This window comes from Nicotiana tabacum, chromosome 19, assembly GCF_000715075.1.
Source record: "Nicotiana tabacum cultivar K326 chromosome 19, ASM71507v2, whole genome shotgun sequence".
NCBI classification, from domain to species: Eukaryota; Viridiplantae; Streptophyta; class Magnoliopsida; order Solanales; family Solanaceae; genus Nicotiana; species Nicotiana tabacum.
Genome location: NC_134098.1, coordinates 124,571,759 through 124,598,812, shown reverse-complemented (window position 1 = coordinate 124,598,812; position 27,054 = coordinate 124,571,759). Strand labels below are relative to the sequence as shown.

The 27,054-nt window shown below is 36.9% G+C and overlaps 1 protein-coding gene and 1 long non-coding RNA gene across 2 annotated transcripts; one reads left to right on the top strand and one right to left on the bottom strand.

The window, feature by feature from the left end:
• Positions 1 to 5,359: 5,359 nt before the first annotated feature.
• LOC142173294 (uncharacterized) lies at positions 5,360 to 13,050 on the top strand. Its single transcript, XR_012702943.1, has 2 exons — positions 5,360 to 5,615; positions 7,019 to 13,050. It is a non-coding gene; the product is annotated as an uncharacterized LOC142173294 (long non-coding RNA).
• Positions 13,051 to 24,572: 11,522 nt separating this feature from the next.
• LOC107808808 (bZIP transcription factor 53) lies at positions 24,573 to 25,886 on the bottom strand. Its single transcript, XM_016633373.2, has one exon. It carries the CDS (start codon positions 25,188 to 25,190, stop codon positions 24,774 to 24,776), a length of 417 nt encoding a protein of 138 aa, XP_016488859.1. The 5' UTR covers positions 25,191 to 25,886; the 3' UTR covers positions 24,573 to 24,773.
• Between the last annotated feature and the right edge of the window lie 1,168 nt (positions 25,887 to 27,054).

The window sequence follows — 27,054 nt, the reverse complement described above, 5'->3', positions numbered from 1 at the left end:
TGTTCTTCTACTTGACGACTTTAAGTCTGCAGAAGTTCATTATGAAAGATGTTCTTATTCTGCCCGACGAAACTCCAGAAAATAAACGCTTTCTCGTGACTGAGTCGTGGAAGCATTCTGATTTTCTATGCAAGAATTACATTCTTAGTGGACTAGAGGACAATCTATATAACGTCTATAGTAATATGGAGACGTCAAAATAATTGTGGATAGCGCTTGAAAGAAAATACAAAATGGAAGATGCCGGGTTAAAGAAATTCGTTGCCGCTAAATTTTTGGACTATAAAATGGTAGATAGCAAGTCTGTTATTACCCAAGTCCAAGAATTGTAAGTGATTATTCACGATCTCCTTGCTGAAGGTATAAGTCAAATTAATACTAATGTTGAAAGTATTAATTATATTGTTTCTACTAACAGAATTTTCATTGAAGGTCTTGTCATCAATGAAGTGTTCCAAGTTGCAGCAATCATTGAAAAGTTGCCTCATTTGTGGAAGGACTTCAACAACTACTTGAAACACAAAGGAAAGGAGATGTCCCTTGAAGATCTCATTGTTCGGTTGAGAATCGAAGAGGACAATAAAGTTGCTGAAAAGAAAGGACGTGGAAACTCAACAATAATGGGAGCAAACATTGTTGAGGATAGAAAGAGGAAGAAGGCTTATGGACCGAAAAGCAACCCAAGCAAGAAGCGGTTCAACGAAAATTGCTACAACTGTGGAAAAGCTGGACACAGATCTGCAGATTGTCGTGCTCCAAAGAAAGACAAGAAGAAGGGTCAAGCAAACATGGTTGAAAAGCACGAAGATATCGATGACTTGTGTGCTATGCTTTCTGAATGCAACCTGGTAGAAAATCCTAAGGAGTGGTGGATTGATTCTGGAGCCACTCACCATGTTTGTGCTGTTAGAGAAGCATTTGCTACATATGCTCTTGTTGGATCCGAAGAGACGCTTTCTATGGGAAATTCTGCAACGGCAAAAATTAAAGGATCTGGAAAGATATTTATGAAAATGACTTCTGGTAAGGTGGTGACCTTGAATAACGTCCTTCATGTTCCCGAGATTAGAAAGAACTTAGTCTCTGCTGGACTTCTTGTTAAGAATGGTTTTAAGTGTGTCTTTGTATCTGATAAGGTTGTAATAAGTAAGAATGAAATGTTTGTAGGAAAGGGTTACCTCACCGAGGGCCTTTTCAAGCTGAATGTAATGGTTATTGAGAATAATAATAAAATTTCAGCTTCTTCTTACTTACTTGAGTCAAATGAATTATGGCATATACGTTTGGGTCATGTCAATTACAAAACCTTGCGAAAAATGATTAATTTAGAAGTATTGCCTATGTTTGAATGCCACAAATCAAAATGTCAAATATGTGTGGAATCTAAGTATGTTAAACATCCTTATAAGTCAGTTGAAAGGAATTCAAATCCTTTAGACTTAATTCACACAGATATTTGCGACATGAAGTCAATACCATCTCGCGGTGGAAAGAAGTATTTCATAACTTTTATTGATGACAGTACTCGATATTGTTATGTTTACTTACTTAATAATAAAGATGAAGCAATAGATGTATTCAGGCAATACAAAAATGAAGTTGAAACGCAACTTAACAAGAAAATTAAAATGATAAGAAGTGATAGGGGTGGCGAATATGAATCTCCTTTTGAAGAAATATGTCTAGAATATGGAATAATTCATCAAACAACTTCCCCTTACACGCCCCAATCCAATGGGATTGCGGAAAGAAAGAATCGCTCATTAAAGGAGATGATGAACGCATTGTTGATAAGTTCTGGTTTGCCACAGAACTTGTGGGGGGAAGTCATTCTTACGGCTAACCGGATACTAAATCGATTACCCCATAGCAAAACACAATCCATTCCATATGAAAAATGAAAAGGAAAGAAACACAACTTGAATTATTTTAAAGTGTGGGGGTGTTTGGCAAAAGTGCAAATTCCTAAACCCAAAAGAGTAAAAATAGGACCGAAAACCGTTGATTGTGTTTTCATAGGATATGCGACCAATAGTAAAGCATATCGATTTCTGGTTCATAAATCAGAAAAATCCCGACATTCATAATAATACGGTTATAGAATCAGATAATGCTGAATTCTTTGAAAATATATATCCGTATAACAAGGAATGTGAGTCGATTGGTGAAGGATCTAAACGACCTCGGGAAGAAACAAAAGAAAGTATATTTAATCAGGAGGATCCAAGATGTAGTAAACGTCAAAGAACGTCTACTTCATTTGGACTAGATTTTGTGACTTTCTTATTAGAAAATGAGCCTCGAACATTTAAAGAAGTTATGTCTTCTTCGGAATCATTGTTTTGGAAAGAGGTAGTCAATAGTGAAATAGAATCCATATTGAATAACCATACATGGGAATTGGTTGATCTTCCTCCTGGAAATAAACCTTTAGGTTCTAAATGGATTTTTAAGAGGAAAATGAAAGATGATGGCATTATTGATAAATATAAGGCAAGACTTGTAGTCAAAGGGTATAGACAGCGAGAAGGTCTTGATTATTTTGATACATACTCTCCGGTTATAAGAATTACGTCCATACGAATGTTAGTAGCATTAGCTGCAGTTTATGGGCTTGAAATTCATCAAATGGACGTTAAGACGGCCTTCTTAAATGGAGACTTGGAGGAAGAAATCTACATGGAACAACCTGAAGGGTTTGTGGTTCCTGGTAAAGAAAAGAAGGTATGTAGACTTGTTAAGTCTCTTTACGGACTAAAACAAGCACCCAAACAATGGCATGCGAAATTTGACCAAACAATGTTGTCAAATGGTTTTAAGATAAATGAATGTGATAAATGTGTGTACATTAAAAATGTTCCAAATCACATAGTCATTGTTTGCTTATATGTGGATGATATGCTAATAATGAGTAATGACATTGCCAACATAAATGCGACTAAGCGTATGCTAACTAGCAAGTTTGATATGAAGGACTTGGGAGTTGCTGATTTAATTCTAGGGATTAAGATCAATAAGATTCCTCAAGGTCTGGCATTGTCACAATCTCATTATATTAAGACAGTACTTGGAAAATTCAAGCACTTAGGGTTTAAAGTTGCAAAGACTCCAATTGACGTGAATCTTGCATTAGCAAAGAACAAAGGCCAAAGCATATCACAATTGGATTATACTCGTGTGTTGGGATATTTAATGTATATCATGAATTGTACACGACCAGATATAGCTTGTGCTATAAGCAAATTGAGTCGATACACGAGCAATCCAGGTCAATCTCATTGGATGGCAATGAAACGAGTTTTGGGATATTTAGAACATACCCAGGACTTTGCTTTGCACTACAGTAAATATCCTGCGGTGATTGAGGGATATTGTGATGCAAATTGGATCACCGGTTCAACTGATTCTAAGTCCACAAGTGGATATGTATTCACTATTGGTGGATGAGTGGTATCTTGGAAGTCGTCCAAGCAAACTTGTATTGCTCGCTCTACAATGGAAGCTGAATTCATAGCCTTAGATAAAGCCGGTGAAGAAGCTGAATGGCTCAGAAATTTCTTGGAAGACATTCCATTTTGGCCCAAACCGTTGGCACCAATATGCATACATTGCGATAGTCAAGTTGCAATTGGAAGGGCTGGAAGCGTGATGTATAACAGTAAATCTCGTCATATACGACGAAGACATAAAACCGTTAGGCAATTACTCTCTAGAGGAATTATCACGATTGACTATGTAAAGTCAAGCGATAATGTATCGGATCCACTTACAAAAGGCCTAACTAGAGAGGTAGTTGAGAAATCATCGAGGGGAATGGGACTATGGTCGAGAACAAGCCATTGCGGCGGTAACTCTACCTAGAAGACCGGAGATCCCAAGATCTAGGTTCAAGGAGATCAAACAAAGTCATTAATTACGGTTAAATATTGTCATCTAAAAGTTTGGTCCATTCTCGTGATGAGATAATGTTCAGTACCAAGGATAAAACATTAAGGCTTTTTAATGATTTTTAAATTTGATACGGGGTATATCAAATAATGTATCTACGGGATGACATATTTAGGAATCACCTATGTAAGTGTGAAGTATTAGCCGCTTCAAGGAGAATTTTGTAAGGCCAATTCTCTACGCACTTATTAAACCAGTCGGTGTTCATAGCTGAAACGAACACAACAATGAGAGCCAAAGACGGTTAAGGGTCGGTTGTGTGACTTATGATTGTCTAGGTATACACCAAAGTTCGACGGTTCAAAGATATCAAATCTACCGATTGATCGAGTATATCCGACATAAGTTCACTACGGAAAGTTCAAAGGGAAACCTACTTATCCTGATACAATTAATCCTTGCTTGCGAATCACACAGTTTTTCATGCATATTTCCGTGATATAGCCATTCCCCATTCATGTGGGGGATTGTTGGGTTTTTAACCTTAAATGTAGCTTAAAAGAGGGTGAATGGGAAATTGAAAATATTTGAATTTCCCTCCTTGACAAAGAGATATTGTCCCATATTGGAAGAGGAAGAGATTTTGATGGGTATATATACAATTGCACTTCTTCTAGCTCTTAAAGAGTTAAGAAGAAGGCAAGCCTCGCGCCGTCGTTGCTCGCTCGGCTCGGCTTCGGCTACGGCTACGGCTTCGGTTTCGGCTTCGGATTCGGTCAAATGATCGATTGATTGATTAATTTTTTGGACCAAATTTATTTGTTAATAGTAAATATTAACAGAATTGTTATTAAATATCCGGTTTTTTGTAAACGGAATATTAATATTAAATCCAAACGTAATAGTATATGCCCTTCACTTTTTGTAAAAGACATTTACAAAACAGTTTGCACCTCTTCAGAAGAACAGTTTGTACCTCTTCAAACCTAAAGAGTTGAAGAACAGTTTGCACCTCTTCAGATTTGAAGAAACAGTTGGCACCTCTTCGGATTTGAAGAGTTGCACCTCTTCAGATTGAGCTCAACATTGGATATAAATACCAGTCCATTCTCTCAGATTTTCCATACGAATTTCTGACTTCTCCTCCTTTCTTCTGCATTATTTTAACTATAAACAAAGCATCCGTAAGTGTGATTTGCTATCGATTTTGTGTTCGTTGAAACATTGGTGTTTGAAGTATCGCTACACCAACGTGTAATTCGCTCTATCCTGGGAGGAAATAATCCACAGCCTTGGGTACTAGGAGGGGATTAAATTCCTTAAGGAAACACTGTGAATTCAGTGGGCTCGGATTAAATTCTGTTTCATTTACATTTATGTTATTTTATCTTCTCCATAATTATTTTACAAATACACCTAAACAACATAAACAGCAAAATCATCAATTGAAATCCCATAGGATTCCACTCACATTAATGGAGTCCACTTTGATGTTCACTTCTTCTTCTTAAAAAGATACCCAAAAAGCCGAAGTAGAGGAGGTCACAGACAGAGGGAGGATTTCTGGAGATAAAGTTCGTCGTTTGTGAGTTCGAGGTCCGATCGTATAGTTCATGTTCGTGATTTCGGTTAAATTTTTATGCTGATTCTCGCTTGGATTTTGTAATCAAGGATTTTGTATCCACAGATTCTTCTACTCTGATTAAGGAAAAGTTTGGCTTCAACAGGTTCATTACTTTATCCCCTATTTATTTAATTTCAAAAGTAATTAAAATATGAGTTGAATCAATAGTGAGAGCTAGTGTTTATTAATTTGTTAGTTTACGTAAATGTGGCTACTTGCTTCTTCGGGTGAATTTGTTTATCGTTCTGGGTGAGTTTAATGCACGTTTGAATCTGCAGTTTTATGGCTTTTTTGTTAAATCTGAGCGTTAGTAGTCGCGGTTCGCAGCTTTCGAGTAACGACTAATTCGGTTGAATTCTCTTTCGTTGCGTGTATTCTGTTTCATTTACGTATTTGAATGTCTCATAGTTTCGAAACTGCTTGGTTTCAACATGTTGGGTTGTAGTCCGATTTGATCTTGTGATCTTCGATTTGGTATTCGATCGCTTGAATTCTCACGGATTAAGGATACAGGTCGATTATTTAAGAGTTGATCGAAAAAAGAAATATTTATCTACTTGCTTTAATGAAGACCATGTTGTGTTTTCTGCCAAGTTACAGTGCTCACGTGGCAATTTGATCCAGGAAAGGGTTTGTTAGCATTCATCAGTTGTTCCACTTTGTTTAATATGATATATATGATAGTAGGGAATATTAATTTGAGCTTTATCCATTTAAATATTTTCTTATAAGATAAGTTGCTCATTCTTGTTTGTAGACCCATTCTTTGTGTTGGTGTGTAGTGAAGTATGCTTTCTGAATACTGTCAAAGTTAGTTGCATCATTAAGTATTTGTTTAATCATTTCACAAGTATGATGGTCTACTTTATTTATTTTAATGTCTTGGGATTCATTTTGTTCCTTTAGAGTAGTTAACGTATTTGGCAGAAGTTTTATTTTCTTTGCTTTCTACTTTCATCCATATTCACATATGAGATTATTTTAATTGGCTCAAATAAATTTTGCAAAGTTTTCTTGTACTAACAGTATTTAGGAATGGCACGGTGATATATTAAAGGTGCTTAGGTCTTAAACGGCTCATATATGTTTTAGTACATTCTGTTCCTTTCGTCCCTTATGTGAATTGAGATGCCTTAGTTGTATGTATGTTTATTACTAGTTGCTTGCAGCCAGTGCGCTGCACGGGCCCAACATTATAAAAACAAACTTCAAAACGTTTAATGAATATGCGATCAATATATAATCAAGCTTTATTAATACCAAGTAGGTATGGATACATATTTTGAGTTACAACAATACAAATCGTTAGAAAACAATAGCAAATTCTCACAGTCCCTGAACAATGCCTAAATATTTTGAAGGAACTAAAAAAAAACTTTCTTAGTCGTATACATTTTTAAGTTAGTCCAAAAAGATGATAGGTGCAAACATTTATATTCTAATGTGTATATTGCAGATGCGGCATCTTCTAACCATCAGTTGTTCCTTTCCTTCCAAATTGTGCAGTCTCTAGATTATGGTTGTTCAACGGGACGGGACGAGACGATATTTAGCCGGGACGGTGGCGGGCCGTGACAAACGGGACGAAACGGTAGGCCCATCCCGTCCCGCTAACAAACGGGATGAGCCGGAACGGGACGGGACTGAACGGGACGGACGGTAGGCCCATCCCATCCCGCTAACAAACGGGATGGGACGGAACGGGACAGGACGGATTCGCGGGCCTTAAGTGTCATTTTAAAAAAAAAATATTTAAGCATTGAATTTGGCAACCGCTATTCTTTTGACAATGACTAAGTTTTTAAAGTTTGCAACAACTAGTTTTTTGACTTATTTAATAAACTTAAAAATTAAACAGAAATTAAGAAACTAAGTAAAGAATTATAAAATATTAAAACAAATGACTTGTAATGAAATATTCTAGTAATTATAAATTTATAATAGAGTTATAATTTATTTAATATAATTTTAAGCCATTAAGTAACTAAGTAAGAGTGTAAGACAATTCATAAAAAAAATTCAACGCTTAGAGCCTTTTATTTTATTAATAGAACTTTCAAATCTCACATACAAATATAATTCTTTTGAAGAGCACCTAATCTATGCAGCCACCTTCTAGGAAGGGTTCTGTTTGAACTAGGCCTCTTAGTAGCCAATTACAAATTATCATACTAATATTTATAAGCTCCTATATAATTTCATTGTAACTTATCTATAATTTCTCCCGGACATTGTTCTGGAATTGGCAATGTTGATTGATGTTCCATGAGTTCCGTGTCGTCATAGCTCCCAGTGCTAAGTATCATATTGTATTCTTCATCTTCCCTAGTTTCACCATCTGTTGTTTTCATAGATTTATATTTATCAAATATTGATCTAACATAAGAATATATGTTAGCTTGGCAGTCTTCGAGAGATGGTTGTTCATTTTCTTGAATCGCTAAATTCTCATAAATTTTACGAACAAGTCCATTTGCACCTCTTAATTTTAAAGATGGGTTAAGTATAGTAGAAATTAAATAAACTTGGAAAAACATATGGGACAGGACGGGACGTCATTTCTAACCGTGGTCTTAGAAAAACCTTGAAAAGCAGGATTATAAGTTTTTTGTATATGATGCACAAAAAAAAGGACGCGGGACAGGCGGGACAGGACGGGACGGGACGGGATGTGACAGGACGGAACGGGACGAGACAGGTGGGACGGGACGGGACGGGACGAAACAGGACGGGACAAATGGGACGAAATGGCCATCCCGTCCCATCCCGTGTCCCGTTTAACATGAGCCCATCCCGTTTAGAATTAAGTGGGACGGGACGGCCCGTCCCGTTGGACAGCCTTACTCTAGAGTATGCAGACAGGTACAATGTTTCAGATGGCCTTATATTTTTTTCTCATCTTCCTTCCGAGCTAGCTGCTGGTAGCACCTCTTAGATTGGATAGTCGGATCGGTTGTAGCTATGGTGTTTAGCTAAGAGAATTGGGTAACTTTTGTTAATAAAAATACAATAAGAATAAAAATTAGAATTATGTATCTGTTATGCAGCGAAGTAAAATCACAACCCAAAAAATTGCCCCTAAGTCCAACTTTGATTCTCTTGGAAAATAAAGTTTAGTTCTACAAACTAAATGCCTTTCTTTATGTGTGTTTTGCAAAAAGAAGAAGAGAAATCTTCTATGTTAAGGAAGAAGAAGATTAACGAGAAAGGGAGAGTAATTCCATTTTTGTTGTTCGTTCTTACCCATCTGAAGAAGAAGACCAAAATCAGTTTTTAAAGTGAAAGAAATAAACTGCTACGGAAAAACTGCTCTCAACTACACCTAAACGTATAGTAACTTCTCCAAAGAAGTTATTTTATTTCCAAATTATATCTCTCCCCAAATGGATTGGGTCAACCCACATAAAGCGACCTAATATCCTAATTTAATACCCAACAACTTTCAAGATTACAAAAATTTTATGATAATTTTACCTGAGAGTTTGATGCAAATCCATCTTTAACTATTTCAAATCATTTCCATTTGAACTCTGAAATAACCTACTATTGCAAATGCTTTAGGATGAAAAGAGTAAGAAGATAAGGGGCAACAATTAAAGAATGTGAACACTGAATAGAAAATCCAAAAAATGGAGAGATTGAGAATGCGCGAATATGTGTGTGACAAGGAACATCTAAATTTCTTTTAGTCCTCTTTGCCTTGGAATGATCTATTCAATAGTCATCGGTGAAGCGATCATGATCTACACCTCCCCTAGTAACATAAACATATACTCCCTCCGTTTCAATTTATATGAACCTATTTCTTTTTTAATCTATGCCAAAAAGAATGACATTTTTCTCTATTTGAAAACAATTTACCTTTATGCAATGATTTATAGCCACACAAAATATATGTGACTCATTTTACAACACAAATTCAAAAGTTTTCTCTCTTTTCTTAAACTCTGTGCCCAGTCAAATGTGTTCACATAAATTAAAACGGAGGGAGTAATAAAAAATTTAAAGTGCTAGTATTTCTTAAGAAAAAAATAGCATGGTCAAATAGTTCATAATTCTGTTCACGAACAGGCAAAAGATGCACATAAACATGAAAAAATTAGTACGTCTGCCAGAATCCTGCTGGGGACAGAAATGCTAGTGGTATTCAGGAAACATCTAGTGGCAGGTTGAAATCATCATCAAAAGAAGATGGGCACAAAGCCAAGCTTCCAAAGACATCAAGGCCACAAACTGACCACTATTTTCAAAACTCACAATTTTTCTTTGTTTGCAGCATGAACAAACCAGTGCAGAATGGCGATTTCTAAAGGACGAATGTCACCAAAGGTAAGTTTCCTCAAAATCTCCATTTTTCTTTATTTTCAGCATGCATCACTATTGTTCATACCTCTCATTTTCGTAGCTTAACTCAGGTAGAACCTTTTTGCCTAGAGGGATCCAACTCATAGTTCCGGGTAGAAGTACTCTTTGCTCAAGCTATTTTTCATAGCTTAACCCAGGTAGAAACTTTTAGCCTAGGGGGATCCAGCTCATAGTTCCGGGTAGAAGTACTCTTCGCCCAGGTTGTTTTACGTAGCTTAACCCAAGTAGAACCTTTTTGCTTAGGGGGATCCAGCTCATAGTTCCGGGTAGAAGTACTCTTCGCTCAGGCTATTTTTCATAGCTTAACCCAGGTAGAACCTTTTCGCCTAGGGGGATCCTGCTCATAGTTTCGGGTAGAAGTACTCTTCGCCCAGGCTTGTTTTTCGTAGCTTAACTCAGGTAGAACCTTTTTGCCTAGGGGGACCCAGCTCATAGTTCCGGGTAGAAGTACTCTTCGCTCAGGCTGTTTTCCATAGCTTAACCCAAGTAGAACCTTTTCGCCTAGGGGGATCCTGCTCATAGTTCTGGGTAGAAGTACTCTTCGCCCAAACTTGTTTTTCGTAGCTTAACCCAGGTAGAACCTTTTTGCCTAGGGGGACCCAGCTCATAGTTTCGGGTAAAAGTACTCTTCGCTCAGGCTGTTTTCTGTAGCTTAACCCAGGTAGAACCTTTTCGCCTAGGGGGATCCTATTCATAGTTCCGGGTAGAAGTACTCTTCGCCCAGGCTTGTTTTTCATAGCTTAACTCAGGTAAAAACTTTTCGCCTATGGGGATCCAGCTCATAGTTTCGAGTAGAAGTACTCTTCGCCTAGGCTTATTTTTTGTAGCTTAACCCAGGTAGAACCTTTTTGCCTAGGGGGATCCTGCTCATAGTTCCGGGTAGAAGTACTCTTCACCCAGGTTGTTTTACGTAGCTTAACCCAGGTAGAACCTTTTCTTCTAGGGGGATCCAGCTCATTGTACCAGGTATAGAAGTACTCTTCGCCTAGGCTTGTTTTTCGTATCTTAACCCAGGTAGAACCTTTTCGCCTAGGGGGATCCAGCTCATAGTTCCGGGTAGAAGTACTCTTCGCCTAGACTTGGTTTTCGTAGCTTAACCTAGGTAGGACCTTTTCGCCTAGGGGGATCTAGCTCATATTTCTGGGTAGAAGTACTTTTCGCCCAGGCTTGCTTTTCGCAGCTTAATCCAGGTAGAACATTTTCACCTAGGGGATCCAACTCATATTTCCGGGTAGAGGTACTATTCGCCCAGGTTTACTTTTTGTAGCTTAATCCGGGTAGAAGTACTCTTTGTCCAGGTTTACTTTTTATAGTTTAACCCAGGTAGAACCTTTTCGTTAAGGTGATTCATCATTTTCTTTTCAGTAATATAGGACGCCAACCCCTGGTTACATTTCCTTTCCAGTAATACAGGGTACCAATCCCTGGTTACATTTCCTTTTCAGTAATACAGGGCGCCAACCCCTGATTATATTTCCTTTCCAGTAATACAAGGTGTCAACCCCTGGTTACATTTCCTTTCCAGTAATATAAGGTGTCAACCCCTGTTTACATTTCCTTTAAGTAATATAGGGCGCCAACCCCTGGTTACATTTCCTTTCCAGTAATACAGGGCACCAACCCCTGGTTACATTTCCTTTTCAGTAATATAGGGCGCCAACCCCTGGTTACATTTTTTTTTCAGTAATACAGTGCGCTAACCCCTGATTACATTTCTTTTTCAGTAATACAGGGCATCAACCCCTGGTTACATTTCTTTTTCAGTAATATAGGGCATCATCCCCTGATTACATTTCCTTACTAGTATAGGGTACACCAATCCCTAGTTATGTTCTCTAACATAGGGTACATCACTCCCTAGTTGATTTGATTTTAAATGCAGGATACACCACTCCCTGATATCATTTCCAATATAGGGTATCTCATTCCCTGGCTACATTTTTCCAACATAAGGTACACCAATTCTTAGTTGAGACATTCTTTTGGGACAATAAAAAAAAATCATCATGACCTTTTCAGGGTACATCATTCCCGTTTTTTTTTCTTATTGCTTTCAATAAAGAAGTAGTTTAGAATTTTGTTACAATAACTCACGAAATTTTTCTAGTGAAAACTGGGGCAGAAAAATTTCGTTCGTTTGTTTGTTGTGATATCTGAGCAGGTTTTATCTCGAGGCACGGGGTTCGAGATGAACAAAAGAAGAAGTCTCAATCCAGAATAAAGAAAAGAAAAGGAAAAGAAGTGAATCCTAATGCAGAATCTGATAGAAAGGATATGGACTGCTCAAAACATGACTGAAGTTACGAGCTTCACATTTCCCGTTTTGCTCAGAAGAAGCCGTAGAAGAATGAACTAGCACCTACAGCTAGCAAGTATCAAGGTTCAGATCAGAGTCTGCATGAACAATCAGTCAAGACTCATGATCAAGCTTCAAAAGACTTATAAATAGGAATCTTATAACTTAGAGCTGATAGGCTTGTTTAGTTCCTTTAGATTTTGATGTAATAACAGGACCACGGACCGGAGCCTCGACGGAACCTCACTCGATTCTCCAACTCATTACTCTATCATTCTACTTGAACTACACGCGACCTGATTCCCTTATAACCCGGGATGTGTAGGTTGTCCAAACCAGGACTCGGTTGCACATTTTTCTTTTATTTTTCTTCCCCTTTTGAATAACGGTACGACCAAAAATTAGTCATATTGCTCATCTTTTCTTTGCCTGAAAACTCTTTATGTTTCCAAGCAAAGAGGGGCATGCTGTGAGCACCTAATTTTTGACTGTGCTTGAATATTTTTTCACTTATCTCACTTATTACTCTATCTTCCCCACTCTACTTTTCTTTGTCCCCCATGCTTTGTTCCCTATGCTTGTCCCCCACTCATAAACCCCATGTCCAAAATCAGCCACAAACGCCAACAAACCAGGACCCTTTTGGCAGCAAATTTGAGCTAAAAATGAGGTCCAAAAATCACTCAAAAGGGACAGCTAAAATCACTCTAAAAAGGCAGCAAAAATAGCCATGAAAGCTAGAGGTTCTTCACCCAAAAGCCAGCAATAAAATCATCCCAAATATACCACTTGTTTTGGCCATTAAAACACACCAAAACCTACATTAACGTAGCTTCAAAAATTAGCCGTGTCGCTCCAACGACCACCACTAGACTGCTGCTCATAACCAGCTGTAAAACAGCCCACCTAAACCTCAAACTTAGCCCCAAAAATGCAGCTCTAAAGCCACCATAGTTGCTGCCACGAAACAGCCCCAAACCCATCCAAAGCTAGCTGAAACGCAGCACCAAACCACCCCAAAAAATAGTCGATGTCGCACCATGTTTACCGACGAATAGAGTTTGGTTTTAACTGTGTAAGGCCACCCAAATTCAGTCGAGTTCTTGAGTTGGGTTAAAGGTTTTTGGCGCCTGCGCGGGTCTCGATCGGATCGCTGTTTGTTTGTTGTTGTTTTGCTTCATTTGTAGCCGAGCTTCAGTTTGTGGCTGTTTTTAGCCTTTATTTAGTTCTGCTAAGTTCGTTTCTTGCTGTCGAGATATGTATCTCAGTTTTAGACAATGCAATTGCTATAATCGCTAATTAAATGTCAAGATATTATGCAATCTTTTCACTTTTATGTTTGTTATGTATGAGGTTAGTTATTTATGTATTTGTTGACTTTAAATTACTACAACTTTGGTTTGAAAAATATGAGAATCATGTGGCAAATGAATGATTTTGTAAAGCTAGAAGTGGGTTTGGTTTAATTCAGTTTATTAGTAACTATAGTTAACTCAATAGGAAGACAATTGATGTTCGTGCCATAATTTCTAAAAAAGAATAACCGGTTATGTTTGTCTGATCAATTCATTTTTTCTTTTGTATTTAATTATGAATGTGAAATGGATATGACTTGATGAAATTTATTCAATTTAACATGTGGGATTAATCTCCTTCCTCCTTATCATATTGGGCCTCGCATTTAGCCCATCCCTTATGATCAATAGATAATGACATAAACCCATAAGGTGCCGATGTAGTAGTAATATGATAATTGTGTCAGTTTTGGGACATATGACCAAATATACAAGTTGACAAGTTGGCAAATTATTTATAACCATAATCCCTCTCTCACCATCTTTTTCATAGTCTTTGGCCTTACAATAATCTCAAACTAATTTAGGAAAATAACTCATAAATTAAATAGCGCTAGTATGCTTTAGGCGCGCAGTAATAAATCAATCATCGTGATTATGTACACGTTCGCGTAACATAATTATGATTTCCAAAATAAATCAAGGTACGTGCTCGCTCGACTTTGGCCCAAAACAATTTTAGTAAATAATAAAGCGTGTTTAATTGTGTACACGTACGCATGACATAATTTTAGCGCACTAAATAAAACGGATTTACACACATGTGATTCGTTTCAAAGATAATTTTATATTTTAATAATTAAAAGCGGATAGATAAAACATGAAAATCAATAAATCACAGTATGTCAAAATTAATCCAAGCCAAGTTATAGTCAATAAAAAGACCGTGCTAGAATCATGGGACTCGGAGAATGCCTTATACCTTCTCCCCGGTCAACAGAATTCCTTACCCGGACTTTATTTTCGCAGACCAATAATAATAGAGTCAAACTTTCCTTTGACTAGGGATTCAAATAAAAGGTGACTTGGAATACCCAAAAAATTAATTCTGAGTGGCGACTCTGTAAATAAAATAATCCCTATTTCAAAATTGACACTTTTTAGAAAAAATTCTTTAACCCATAATCCATAACGCACATATTATTTGGGGGGTATAAAAGTAGGTGTGACAAAAGGTGGATTTTCAAAGTTGAGGAAGCAAGTTAGTTTTTCTAACATGAGGGGGTGAGATGATAAAGAGTTGAGAAAAAGTTGTGTGGAATGAATTATCATTTGTGCATTTAGATCGTCAAATAAGATAATTTGAACTTAAAGTTCATAAAATGATAATTCATCCGCAATATATTGCAAAGCATGCCAGAAGGACAAAGTTTATAGTATGTTTAAAACGTATAGACAAATCGGTTTCAAATAAAAATTTTGATAAAAACAATGATCAAATGATAAAAATGATCATAATAAGGAGTCAAGTGATCTAGAAGATTACATTACATAACACTTCATAAAATCTCAGGAGAGGTTCAGGTACCTGAAAATATGAATGAAGAGTTCTTTATGTTATGCATTTATGAAAAAGAGGAGGTTGGAACCGATATAAAATGTCCGTCGACTACATCTATGATAATTCTAAATATATATGAGGATCTTAAGTTTGAAGAAACAATTCAAGTACAGTTATTTATCAAGAATGAAGACTTCAATGAGGATCTTATGCCTCTATGGAGATATTGAAAAAGTTATTCCTATCAAGAAAGAAGACATTACATACCTATCAAGAATGATGATTTCAAGGTGCAACATATTTATTCAAGTTAATATGGTTAATTTGTTTATCGAATCTCTACCAACAATCCTTTGAAGATGGTGCACAAGATTGGAATGCAAAGGCTCAAAGATGTGAATTGATTGTCTCATCAAGGGGGCTAACCATGTTGTACTCTTTTTTCCTTATAAGGTTTTGTCCTACTAGGTTTTCCTTTCACGGTTTTTAATGAGGTAACCAAAAGGCGTATTTCTAAACATGTGTACTTTTTTTTCTTCTCTAAATTTTTTTCCCACTGGGGTTTATTTTAGTTAAGATTATAACGAGGCACGTTATCTGTTGAATAGACATTCAAGGAGGAGTGTTATAAATAGAATTATATTTAAGGTGAATGCCTATATTTTAGAGAGATTTTAGGGTTTATTACTTTGTGGCTAAGTCCTTTTTCCCTATAAATAGAGGGGTTCTATTCCATTGTAAATCATCCCAAATCAATAAGAGATCTCTCTCTACTTTTCTCTGCAATACTCTTATTCTTCTTTTATTGTTTCATAACACTCTTTAATTTGTTCATTGGAAATATAAATATACTCCAAGACCCTTTACTCCAAGAGCAACTTTGAAAAAAAGAAGTTAATTTCTTCTTGATATCTGAAAAAATCAAATATTATGAACCACAAAGAAAATGCCAAAAACTCAATTAAAATAGACCAAAAGGAGTAAAGTTTTAGAGATCCAACATTGTATTCATAAAGTATAAATTAAATTGTACTAATGCGGAATATTTTTATGTTAGAAGCCAAACGATGTACTATATTGTGTTAGAATTATTTTCTCCTATGTAGCCAACCTAAAGACCACTTTCGTCTTATTATAATTTTGTGTATGTTACTAAATGATCCACAGTCTATTTTGCTAATTACATTTTTCTTTTTTTCTTTTTTCTTTTTAGGAGGCTCAGACAAGTGATGGGATAAAGAAAGAAATGAACTTGAACCTTTAGAATACAATACATGTTAAGCTTTCATTTTATTCTCTACCAAGTTAAATTTACTGTAATTTATTTGAAAGTTAGGTCGCTAAATTTTCTCCAATGAAGGTTCTCTCTACAATATATTCAAGAAAGGAAAGAAGTGATAAGGGAAAGATTTCACGTGCACTTTTACAAACCTTTTAATTATTGGATCGACTTTCTCAAGGGTTTTAGTTTAGGGACAAGGTTAAATATTTCTCAGCTTTCACTAATCTTTGCCTCCCTTAGGCGCACAATGTATCACTAATAATGATTCTACTACGGTGCCACAAATTTGCTGACAATAAATTTATCCCTGCAATTACTGTTTTATGTCATATTTGCTCTTTGTTTCCAGCTCAACAAATAGAATTCTCGTTAGTTTTTATTATTGTCATGTAAGCTTGACACGTGTATATGCATGATAAAATTTTTTATGTAACATTAAGAACATGTGGGGTTCATCTCCATAAACGAAAAAAGAAAAAAAAAAGGAAAAGTGTCAAATTCCATAACAAGTTTTAGTTATGACTTGTTTTGGATTTGATTTGTAAATATGCAAATTATCAAGTTGGCAAAAATAGTAGGCATCAGACAAAGTAATTTGCAAGAAAATTTGCAAATTATCAAGTTGGCAAAAATAGTAGGCGTCAGACAAAGCAATTTGCAAGCAATTTGCAATTGCAAATTGCAATAACCAATCATTTTGATTGGTGGAAGATTGGGTGCTCAACACTATAAAATGAGAGTTTCGGCTCTCATTTCAACACACTAATCTCATAGAGAAATATATCTGCGAGCATAGAGAGCAGTGTGAGGTATTAACAAGCGGTGTAGTCTGTGAGGGAAAATACAGAGCGTGAGCAATATTGTAGTAAGGTGGGAATCTCAAAAGAAGGTTATTATTTTGAGTGTGTTGGTCCCTGGAGTACTTTACTCGGGACTACGGAGTGTAAAATTTCTCATTATAGTAGATTACTTTGCTCCTCTTGGGTCTGTGATTTTTTCCTTTATTCAGAAGGGTTTTTCACGTTAAAATCTTTATGTTCTTGTTGTTCTTTTTGTTGATTGTCATATCTCGGTACTACGTTATTATGTAGTTGTTATTACCGTGAATATTATTTATGTGGGGAATTTATTCCCAACAACTGGTTTCAGAGCACATGTTCTGCTCGTTCACAAAAATACTGTTCATGATCGATACTCGGTAGTACTATACTCGGTGAATAAAATGTCCGGAGTAAAGTACGAGGTAGTAAAATTCAAGGGAGGTAGCGGTTTCTCAATATGGCAAAGAAGGATGAGAGATCTGCTCATCCAACAAGGATTACACAAGGTATTAAATAATGATGCCAAGAAGCCCGAAACCATGAAAGTAGAAGATTGGGCTGACTTGGATGAAAAGGCTACTAGTGCAATCAGGTTGCACTTATCAGATGATGTGGTAAATAACATCATTATTGAAGATATTGCATGTAGAATTTGGACAAGGTTGGAAAGCCTATACATGTCCAAAACGCTAGCAAATAAATTGTACCTGAAGAAGCAGTTATATGCCCTACATATGGGTGAATGTACAAATTTTTGTCATATTTAAATGTGTCTAATGGATTAATCACACAGCTTTCCAACCTCAGAGTAAAGATCGAGGGAGTGGATAAATCCATCTTGCTCTTGAACTCATTGCCATCTATGTACGATAATTTGGCAACAACCATCCTACACGGTAAAACAACCATTGAGTTGAAGGACGTCACATCAACTTTTCTACTCAATGAGAAGATGAGAAAGAAGCCTGAAAATTAAGGACATACTCTCATCACAGAAGGTAGAGGCAGGAGTTAACAAAAGAGTTCAAGCAACTATGGTAGATCCGGAGGTCGTGGGAAGTCCAACAACAGATCCAAATCAAAAGCCAAAAATTGATACAATTACGATCAACCGGGTCTTTTCAAAAGAGATTAACCAAATCTAAGAAAGAGCAAATGTGAAAGCAGTGGCCAGAAGAATGACGAAAACACAACCACCATGGTGCAAAACAATGATAATGTTGTCCTCTTTATAAATTAGGAAGATGAATGCATGTACTTGGCAGGTCCAGAGTCGGAATGGGTGGTTGATACAACAACATCTTACCATACCACACCGGTAAGACAAATGTTTTGCAGATATAGCAGGTGATTTTGGCACTGTGAGAATGGGTAACACGAGTTACTCAAAAATTGCGGGGATCTGTGACATTTATATCAAGACAAATATCAGATGCACATTGATTCTAAAGGACGTGCGACATGTACTTGATTTACGGATGAACTTGATCTCGGGAATTGCTTTAGACCGAGATGGATACGAGAACTATTTTGCAAATCAAAAGTGGAGACTCACCAAGGGATCATTGGTGATTGCAAAGGGAGTTGCTCGTGGCACGTTATACAGGACAAATGCAGAAATATGCCAAGGTGAATTGAACGTGGCACAAGATGAGATTTATGCAGATTTGTGGCACAAAAGAATGGGTCATATGAGCGAGAAGGGATTGCATATTCTTGCCATAAAATAACTCATTTCTTATGCCAAAGATACAACGATAAAACCTTGTGACTACTGTTTATTTGGTAAGCAGCATAGAGTCTCATTTCAGACATCGTATAGAAAAAAATGAATATACTTGATTTGGTATATTCTGATATTTTTGGTCCAATGGAAATTGAATCGATGGGCGGTAACAAATATTTTGTTACTTTTATTGATGATGCTTCACGAAAATTGTAGGTTTATATTTTGAAAACTAAAGATTAGGTGTTTCAAATTTTCGAGAAGTTTCATGCTCTGGTAGAAAGGGAGACAAGCCAAAAGCTAAAGTGTCTCCGAAGTGACAATGGAGGTGAGTACACTTCAAGGGAATTTGAAGAGTACTGTTCGAGTCATGGGATCAGACATGAAAAGACAGTTCTTGGAACCCCACAACACAATGGTGGAGCTGGGAGAATGAACCGCACCATTATTGAGAAGGTGAGAAGCATGCTTTGAATGGCTAAGCCGCCTAAGTCATTCTGGGGTGAAGTAGTTCAGAAAACATGTTACCTGATCAATAGGAGTCCATCAGTTCCATTGAAGTTTGACATCCCAGAGAGAGTTTGGACCAACAACGAGGTGTTCTACTCACATCTGAAGGTGTTCGGTTCCAGAGCTTTTGCACATATACCAAAGGAGCAGAGAACAAAGTTGGATAATAAGTTCGTTCCCTATATATTCATCGGATATAGAGATGAAGAGTTCGGGTACAGATTGTGGGATCCTGTAAAGAAGAAGGTCATTAGAAGTAGAGATGTAGTCTTCCGAGAAAGTGAAGTTGGAATTGTTGATGACCAGTCAAAGAAGGAAAGGAATGGTATAATCCCTAACCTTGTTACCATTCCTTCTACTTCTAACTATCCCACAAGTGCAGAAAGTACGACTGACAAGGTTGTCGAGCAAGGGGAGGAACCTGGTAAGGTTATTGAGCAGGGGGCAACTTGATGATGATGTCGAGCAAGTGGAGTACCCCAGTCAGGAAGAAGAATAACCTCAACCTCTTAGGAGATCAGAGAGGCCAAGGGTAGAGTCATGCAAGTATCCTTTCACAGAATATGTCCTCATCAGTGATGAGGGGGAGCCAGAAAGTCTTAATGAGGTGTTGTCCCATCTAGAAAAGAATTAGTGGATGAAAGCCATGCAAGAAGAGATGGAATCCCTGTAGAAAAATGGCACGTACAAGCTAGTTAAAGTTCTAAAGGGTAAAAGACCGCTCAAATGCAAATGGGTCTTTAAAGTCAAGATATATAGAATTGGCAAGTTGGTCAGATACAAATCTCGATTGGTGGTTTCGAACAAAAGAAAGGTATTGATTTTGACGAAATTTTCTCACCTATTGTCAAAATGACTTCTATTCGAACAATCTTGTGTTTAGCAGCTAGCCTACATCTTGAAGCGGAGCAGTTGGACGTGAAAACTGTATTTCTTCATGAAGATTTGGAACAGGAGATCTATATGGAGCAGCAAGAATGATTTGAAGTAGATGAAAGGAAACACATAGTGTGTAAACTGAATAAGAGTCTTTATGGGTTGAAGCAGGCACCAAAGCAGTGGTACAAGAAGTTTGACTCATTCATGAAAGGTCAAACTTACATAAAAAAATATTCTATTTCATGTGTATACTTCAAAAGATTTTCTGACAATAACTTTATTATTTTGTTGTTTTATGTGGATGACATGTTAATTGTAGGAAAAGACAAGGAGATGATCGCAAAGTTGAAGGGAGATTTGTCCAAGTTATTTGATATGAAGTACGTGGGCCCAGCACAACAAATTCTTGGGATGAAGATAGTTCGAGAGCGAACAAGCAGAAAGTTGTGGTTGTCTCAGGAGAAGTACATTGAACGTGTACTGGAACGCTTCAACATGAAGAATGCTAAGCCAGTCAGCACACCTCCTGCTAGTCATCTGAAGTTAAGCAAGAAGATGTGTCCTACAACAATGGAGGAAAAGGAAAGCATGACCAAAGTTCTGTATTCCTCTGTCGTCAGAAGTTTGATGTATGCAATGGTATGCACTAGACCTGATATTGCTCATGCAGTCGATGTTGTCAGCAAGTTTCTTGAAAATCCTGGAAAAGAACACTGGGAAGCAGTCAAGTAGATACTGAGGTACCTGAGAGGTACCGCGGGAGATTGTTTGTGCTTTGGAGGATCTGATCCAATCTTGAAGGGCTATACAGATGCTGATATGGCAGGTGACATTGATAACAGAAAATTCACTACTCGATATTTGTTTACATTTTTAGGGGGAGCTATATCATGGCAGTCGGGGTTGCAGAAGTATGTCGCACACTCTACAACTGAAACGGAGTACATTGCCGCTACTAAAGTTGGAAAGGAGATGATATGGTTGAAACATTTCCTTCAAGAGCTTGGATTGCATCAGAATAGCAAGAACTCCATGTACCATGCAAGGACCAAACACATTGACGTGAGATATTACTGGATTCGAGAAATGGTAGAGAATGAATCTCTAAAAGTCTTGAAGATTTCTACAAGTGAGAACCCCGCAGATATGCTGACCAAGGTGGTACCAAGAGACAAGTTCAAATTGTGCAAAGAACTTGTCGGCATGTGCTCAAGCTAGAAGTCCGATGTTACCTCCTTCAGGTGAATGGGTCTAAAGGGGAGACTTGTGGGGTCCATCCCTATAAATGAAAAAGAAAAAAAAGAAGGAAAGGTGTAAGATTCCATAACAAGTTTTGGTTATGACTTGTTTTGGATTTGATTTGCAAATCTGCAAATTATCAAGTTGGCAAAAATAGTAGGCGTCACACAAAGCAATTTGCAATTTCAAATTGTAATAACCAATCGTTTTGATTGATGGAAGATTGGGCGCTCAACACTATAAAAGGAGAGCTTCAGCTCTCATTTCAACATACCAATCTGTGAGGGAAAATAGAGAGTGTGAGCGATATTGTAGTGAATGGGGAATCTCAAAAGAGGGTTATTCTTTTGAGTGTGTAGTGGTCCCTGGAGTGTGAGCGATATTGTAGTGAATGGGAAATCTCAAAAGAGGGTTATTCTTTTGAATGTGTAGTGGTCCCTGGAGTGTGAGCGATATTGTAGTGAATGGGGAATCTCAAAAGAGGGTTATTCTTTTAAGTGTGTAGTGGTCCCTGGAGTACTTTACTCGGGAGTACGTAGTGTAAAATTCCTCACTATAGTGGATTACTTTGTTCCTCTCGGGCTCGTGATTTTTTCCCTTATTCAGAAGGGTTTTCCACGTTAAAATCTTTGTGTTCTTTTTGTTGATTACTGTATCTCGATACTACGATATTATTCCTTGTTATTACCGTGAATATTATTTATGTGAGGGATTTATTCCCAACAGAAATAATCTGTTCAAAATAACAAGCCGTCCAGCTGGTAAGCAGTTCCTTCCGGATAATGGTCTCTTGAAAAATGGCAATAATGCCAACGCAGATTAACCAGAACTACTCCAGAACTACAGTGCATGTTTGAGCCAAAGAAAAGCTACGGAAAAAGAACAGAAAAGGCTTAGGATTTCACAGGTTTTGCTAGAGAACCAATCAAAATAAAACACACAATTCTGGGATGTGAGTAAAGGAGGAAAAGATTCTACAACGACAAGAAATGTCTGAATCCAAGTCAAAGAATTTGAAACACAAACACTTTCCAAAATCCTAACTTCCGTAGAAAACCTCTACTATTTTCGCAAGGTAGCATTAGAAAACTTCAATGCAATTATAACGTAGTAATCCTTGAGAGCTACATCATGCAGTAAAGAGGAGGAGCACCAGAATAGAGAAGTTAGTTATCCCCAATTATTGAACTTATCAAAGGCAACAGAGATGTATGATCCTCAGAGGCGAAACCGGGATTTAAAGCTTATGAGTTCAGGACTCAAGTTCTTTTAAGTTACTGGATTCTAATTTAATATTTTGTGCATATTCAATGAATTTGTTAAAACAAATATAAGGTTTGGACCAAAGCTACTGGGTTCGGCCGAAGGGCTGGTGATGATCCGAATTCCCAAGTATTACATCTGATGTAAGTTACAATGCAGATGAAGATATGGAATGTATCTGTCGAGCCCCACGAAGAAAATGAACTAGAGTTTTCCAAAGAGCATAGATTCAAATGTTGCTGAGACTTCCTCTGTCTTTTTACATATTTGCTCTGGGCCAATCATCAAACTGTGACCAGCTTTTCCCTCTTAACATTCAACTTTCTAGAATTCCAAGAAAAGGAATTTCATTATTTAAGATTAAGAACTCACTACCACGGTTACAGTTTCCACTAATACCCAAACATCCTATATGAACATGAGAGGTAAATTGTTGTCTTAACATCATTCATACAAGAACATGCTTAATGCTGTTATAAGAACTAAATAGGAACATGCTTAATGCTGTTATAAGTACCTAAATGTTGGGATGACATGATAGGTTACTGACATATCCACCTGATCCAGCTACACAACTGATCAGCAAAGATGACAATGAATCTTGCAGAATTTGTATTAGCCCCTTATACATACTTCATGCAAACCCTAGTGAAGGTAACTTTCTTCCCCAGGAAACACCTTACTTCCTACAACTAAGGCATCAGAGTTATCCCACCAGGGTTTCCAGCCATTCGCCGTTTTGTTCTCAAGGGCTGGGTGACAGGAACCATTGTGGAGTTCGGTTCCAAGCTAAATGCTATCGCTTTGACCTGTGAAATTTCAAGTCTAAGGGTTCTGTCACCAACGAGTGTATCTCTATGCAAGGAGCACTAGAACTCAAAACACATTTACTCCTACTTTGAGGCCAAAACTTGGCAAGGAAAAGTTCCTTTAGTTCAATTTAGAAACCATAGAGCTTGATTATAATAAAAACATATACTTTTGAAACTGATTCCCTACCATGATCAGGCCTCATTATCAGCAAGCTGAAGAGCTGAAGTTTATTCCACTAGTAGCAAGATATTATGAACTAAAAACATTATATATACAGTTTTTACCTTTGACAGCATTTTGACATATAGTGATGCAATCAAATCTAAGAAATCGGTTTAAAACATAAACACAGACTTCAATGGTGCCCAGCAAATATATAACTCTATTTTGAAAGGCAGCACCATGACTTCTATCAAGAACCTCACCACAAAGAGAGAGAAAGGAAGGCCTCATCGTAGCTATATAACATTGGGCGGAAGGACTGTTATATTCCAATCTAGGTGGAGTAAAATGAAGAAAAAAAGGATAATTTTATATAGCTATCTCCTTAATAAAATATTGTGAACCATGAAATCATCCGGCATCAGTTATCTAGCTATATTCTATTACCAATTGACACCATTTTGGATGCAGCTCTCCTGACAAAGAGTGAAATTCCACCCGCCCCTTTCCCCTCTTGAAACTTATGCACGCTTTGGTGCACTTATTGAGCCTAAGGAAGACCCAAACCTAAAGGCATTGGACGAACTGAGGGTAAGCGAGATAACCATGTGTTCTGCCACTGTCGGTAGCATTGACAATACAACAATAGCAACAACTACTGCTCTTCAAGCCCAAACTAGTTGCTGCCCCAAGAATGGATGAAGGAGGAGGATCGGGTGGCCAGTGCAATACTAGTCAATAAATAGCTTACACTATGATCACTCCCTGAATTTTCAATATCAGCCATGACAGGACAAATCAGTTATCCCTCATTGTTAATATCATCATAAACAAGAGACCAGCAAGCAAGATAGAAACATCTGATTCAACAACTCCCAGATAATTCCTGGTATATACATGGTTCAAAGAGTAAGCAGACACAGCATACACTAAAGCATAACCAACAAAGGCATAACTAACATGACATTACCATCCAAAAGAAACCACTCATATATGGACTAAAGGAAGCAAAGCTATCCAACTAGCCACTAAAGACAACCAAATCGACGTCAAAATTTAAATAAGCCTGAAGAAGCAATGGGCTGCATTGGACGAGGGATCTGCAACGGCTTCAGCAAAGGATCAGCAGCATCCACAGCTAAACCAGTGTCATTAATAACATCATTTAAGTACCTCAGCCTATCATTCAATTCCATTGCATGTGCCTTCAACACATTATTCTGTGCAGTACAAACTGTATACCTTTCTGTGGTCTCTTCAATTTTTGCCAAGATGTTCTTGTTAGCAACCTGTAATCTGCTCACTTCCCCAGTCAAATCTTGCAGAAGTTTTTGCTTCTTCATCCTCGAGCGCCTCGCGGATTCCCTGTTAGAAATCATCCTTTTCCTCTTCTTTTCATCCATTCCTGCGTACCTTTGATCATCTTCTGATGCAGATGAACTAGCACTCTGCCTTAAAGCTGACATTTTTCCTTCAAATATTATGGCTATAAATTCAATAGTACCCCAATTCTCTGATTTTAGAGAAGACCAATTTGTACTTTTGGGACAATCAAAGAGGTTGCTTTGTTCTTCAATAAAAGAAAGCTTCTATTCAGACGGTGTTTCCAAAAGTGTCTTCATGAAAAAACATAGAAATGATAGAGGAACAATACAGAGAAAGATTGAAGAAGACAAATGCCTAACAGAGTGGTGGAAATCACAGATATCATAGAGTGATTCCTAACTAGAGAAACCTCAAATTCATTGTCGAAAGTAAAATCAGCAACAAACCCAAAAAAACCCACCTTGGAATCTCCTAAAAGAATACAAACAACAACGTTAGAAATGTGATTTCAAGATATGGTTTTGTCACAAAAAGGCAAATCTTTGTTTGAGACAATGATCAAAGGTTGTCAATGCCAGAGCAGATTGAGAAAAAGAGAAAAAGGGAATCAGGAGGAAAGAAGAAGCAGAAATCAATAAGCCAAAAATAGGAAAGAAGATTATGAACGCCAAAGACAAAAAATGGTAGGTGGAGATAATTAAGGAAGAGATTAATAAGGAGAAACCAGAAAGTTATTTTGGGAGGAGGAGAAGAGGATTACGTTACTCAACCTTTGAAAGGTGATTTTGAACTGGTACAGGATAGTTTGAAGGCGAGAAGAATGTTCGTGATGACAATTGTAATGCACAGCTGTGGAATACTATATGAGTATTATTTCTCAAAATTAATATATTAATGTTTATCCCTTAATTGTTTTAACGTGTTGAACATGTGAGTTATCTCCCAATACATTATTAATTACGTCAACGTTTCCTTTCCTATAATAGTTATTGTTAATAATATAATTAAAATGCTCATTTGTATTTCCACTTATTGCTTTTATAAAATGGAAATTTATAATCAAATGGAAATTTAAAGATTCGTCAATTGTGCCTTAATTTTCATTCCAAGAGAGGAAAAATATTTTTTAGGAAATAGATTTTTTGGCACTTTGTAAATTTTGCTCAAGTTGACTAAACTCGTAAATTCTGAATGATAGAGGGTTTTCTTGTAAGATTGTAGAGTAAAGATGGAATTGCAGCCTAACTGATTGCAACTCTAATCACAAAACATTCAGTTAGATATTCAAAATAATATCTAATCGAATAATAATCATTTTCATATTTAAATAATGTCAAAGTTTGTTGAATTGGATAAGAGTAGCAATGGATGGCGCGAAAAAGATAGATTAGGATAGGACTGGACTTTATTATTAGTAGTATTTGTTTTGGATGGAGGAATTATTAAATGCTTAAAGCGTGGATTAGATTAGATGAATGAGGTAAAATTCTTGCTTTGATTTAAAAGGAGGGGTTTGTTTGTAATTTCAACAAAACAATCGGTTTAAGAGTACATTAGAACTTCATTACCAGAATGGGTTCGTTGTGTTGTTTTATCCAACCCCTAATGAGCCATTTTCAGAAAAGGCTTCTAGATATATCTCGACTAAAAAATAAGTAAATGCTTCTAGAGACAATATTTTGGTCAAAAGCATGTCGCAAATAACGATTGTTCGACATATATTAAATTAAACAGTAATTTTGTGAAGTTTTGTTGATAAATACAACAGTTCTACAATCAAACGATGTGCAAACTTATCATGAACAAGATCAAAGCATAATAGAAACTAGAAATTAAAATGATTTAACTCTATCTCTTGTAATCTTCTAGGTTACGCCCACCAAAACTTTACCAAGAAGCAAACACACATGACCTTTTTTGGGGAGGGGAATTAGTGCTCTCTCTCTCTCTCTCTCTCTCTCTCTCTCTCTCTCTCTATTTCAGTCTATATGAAAAATAGTAATA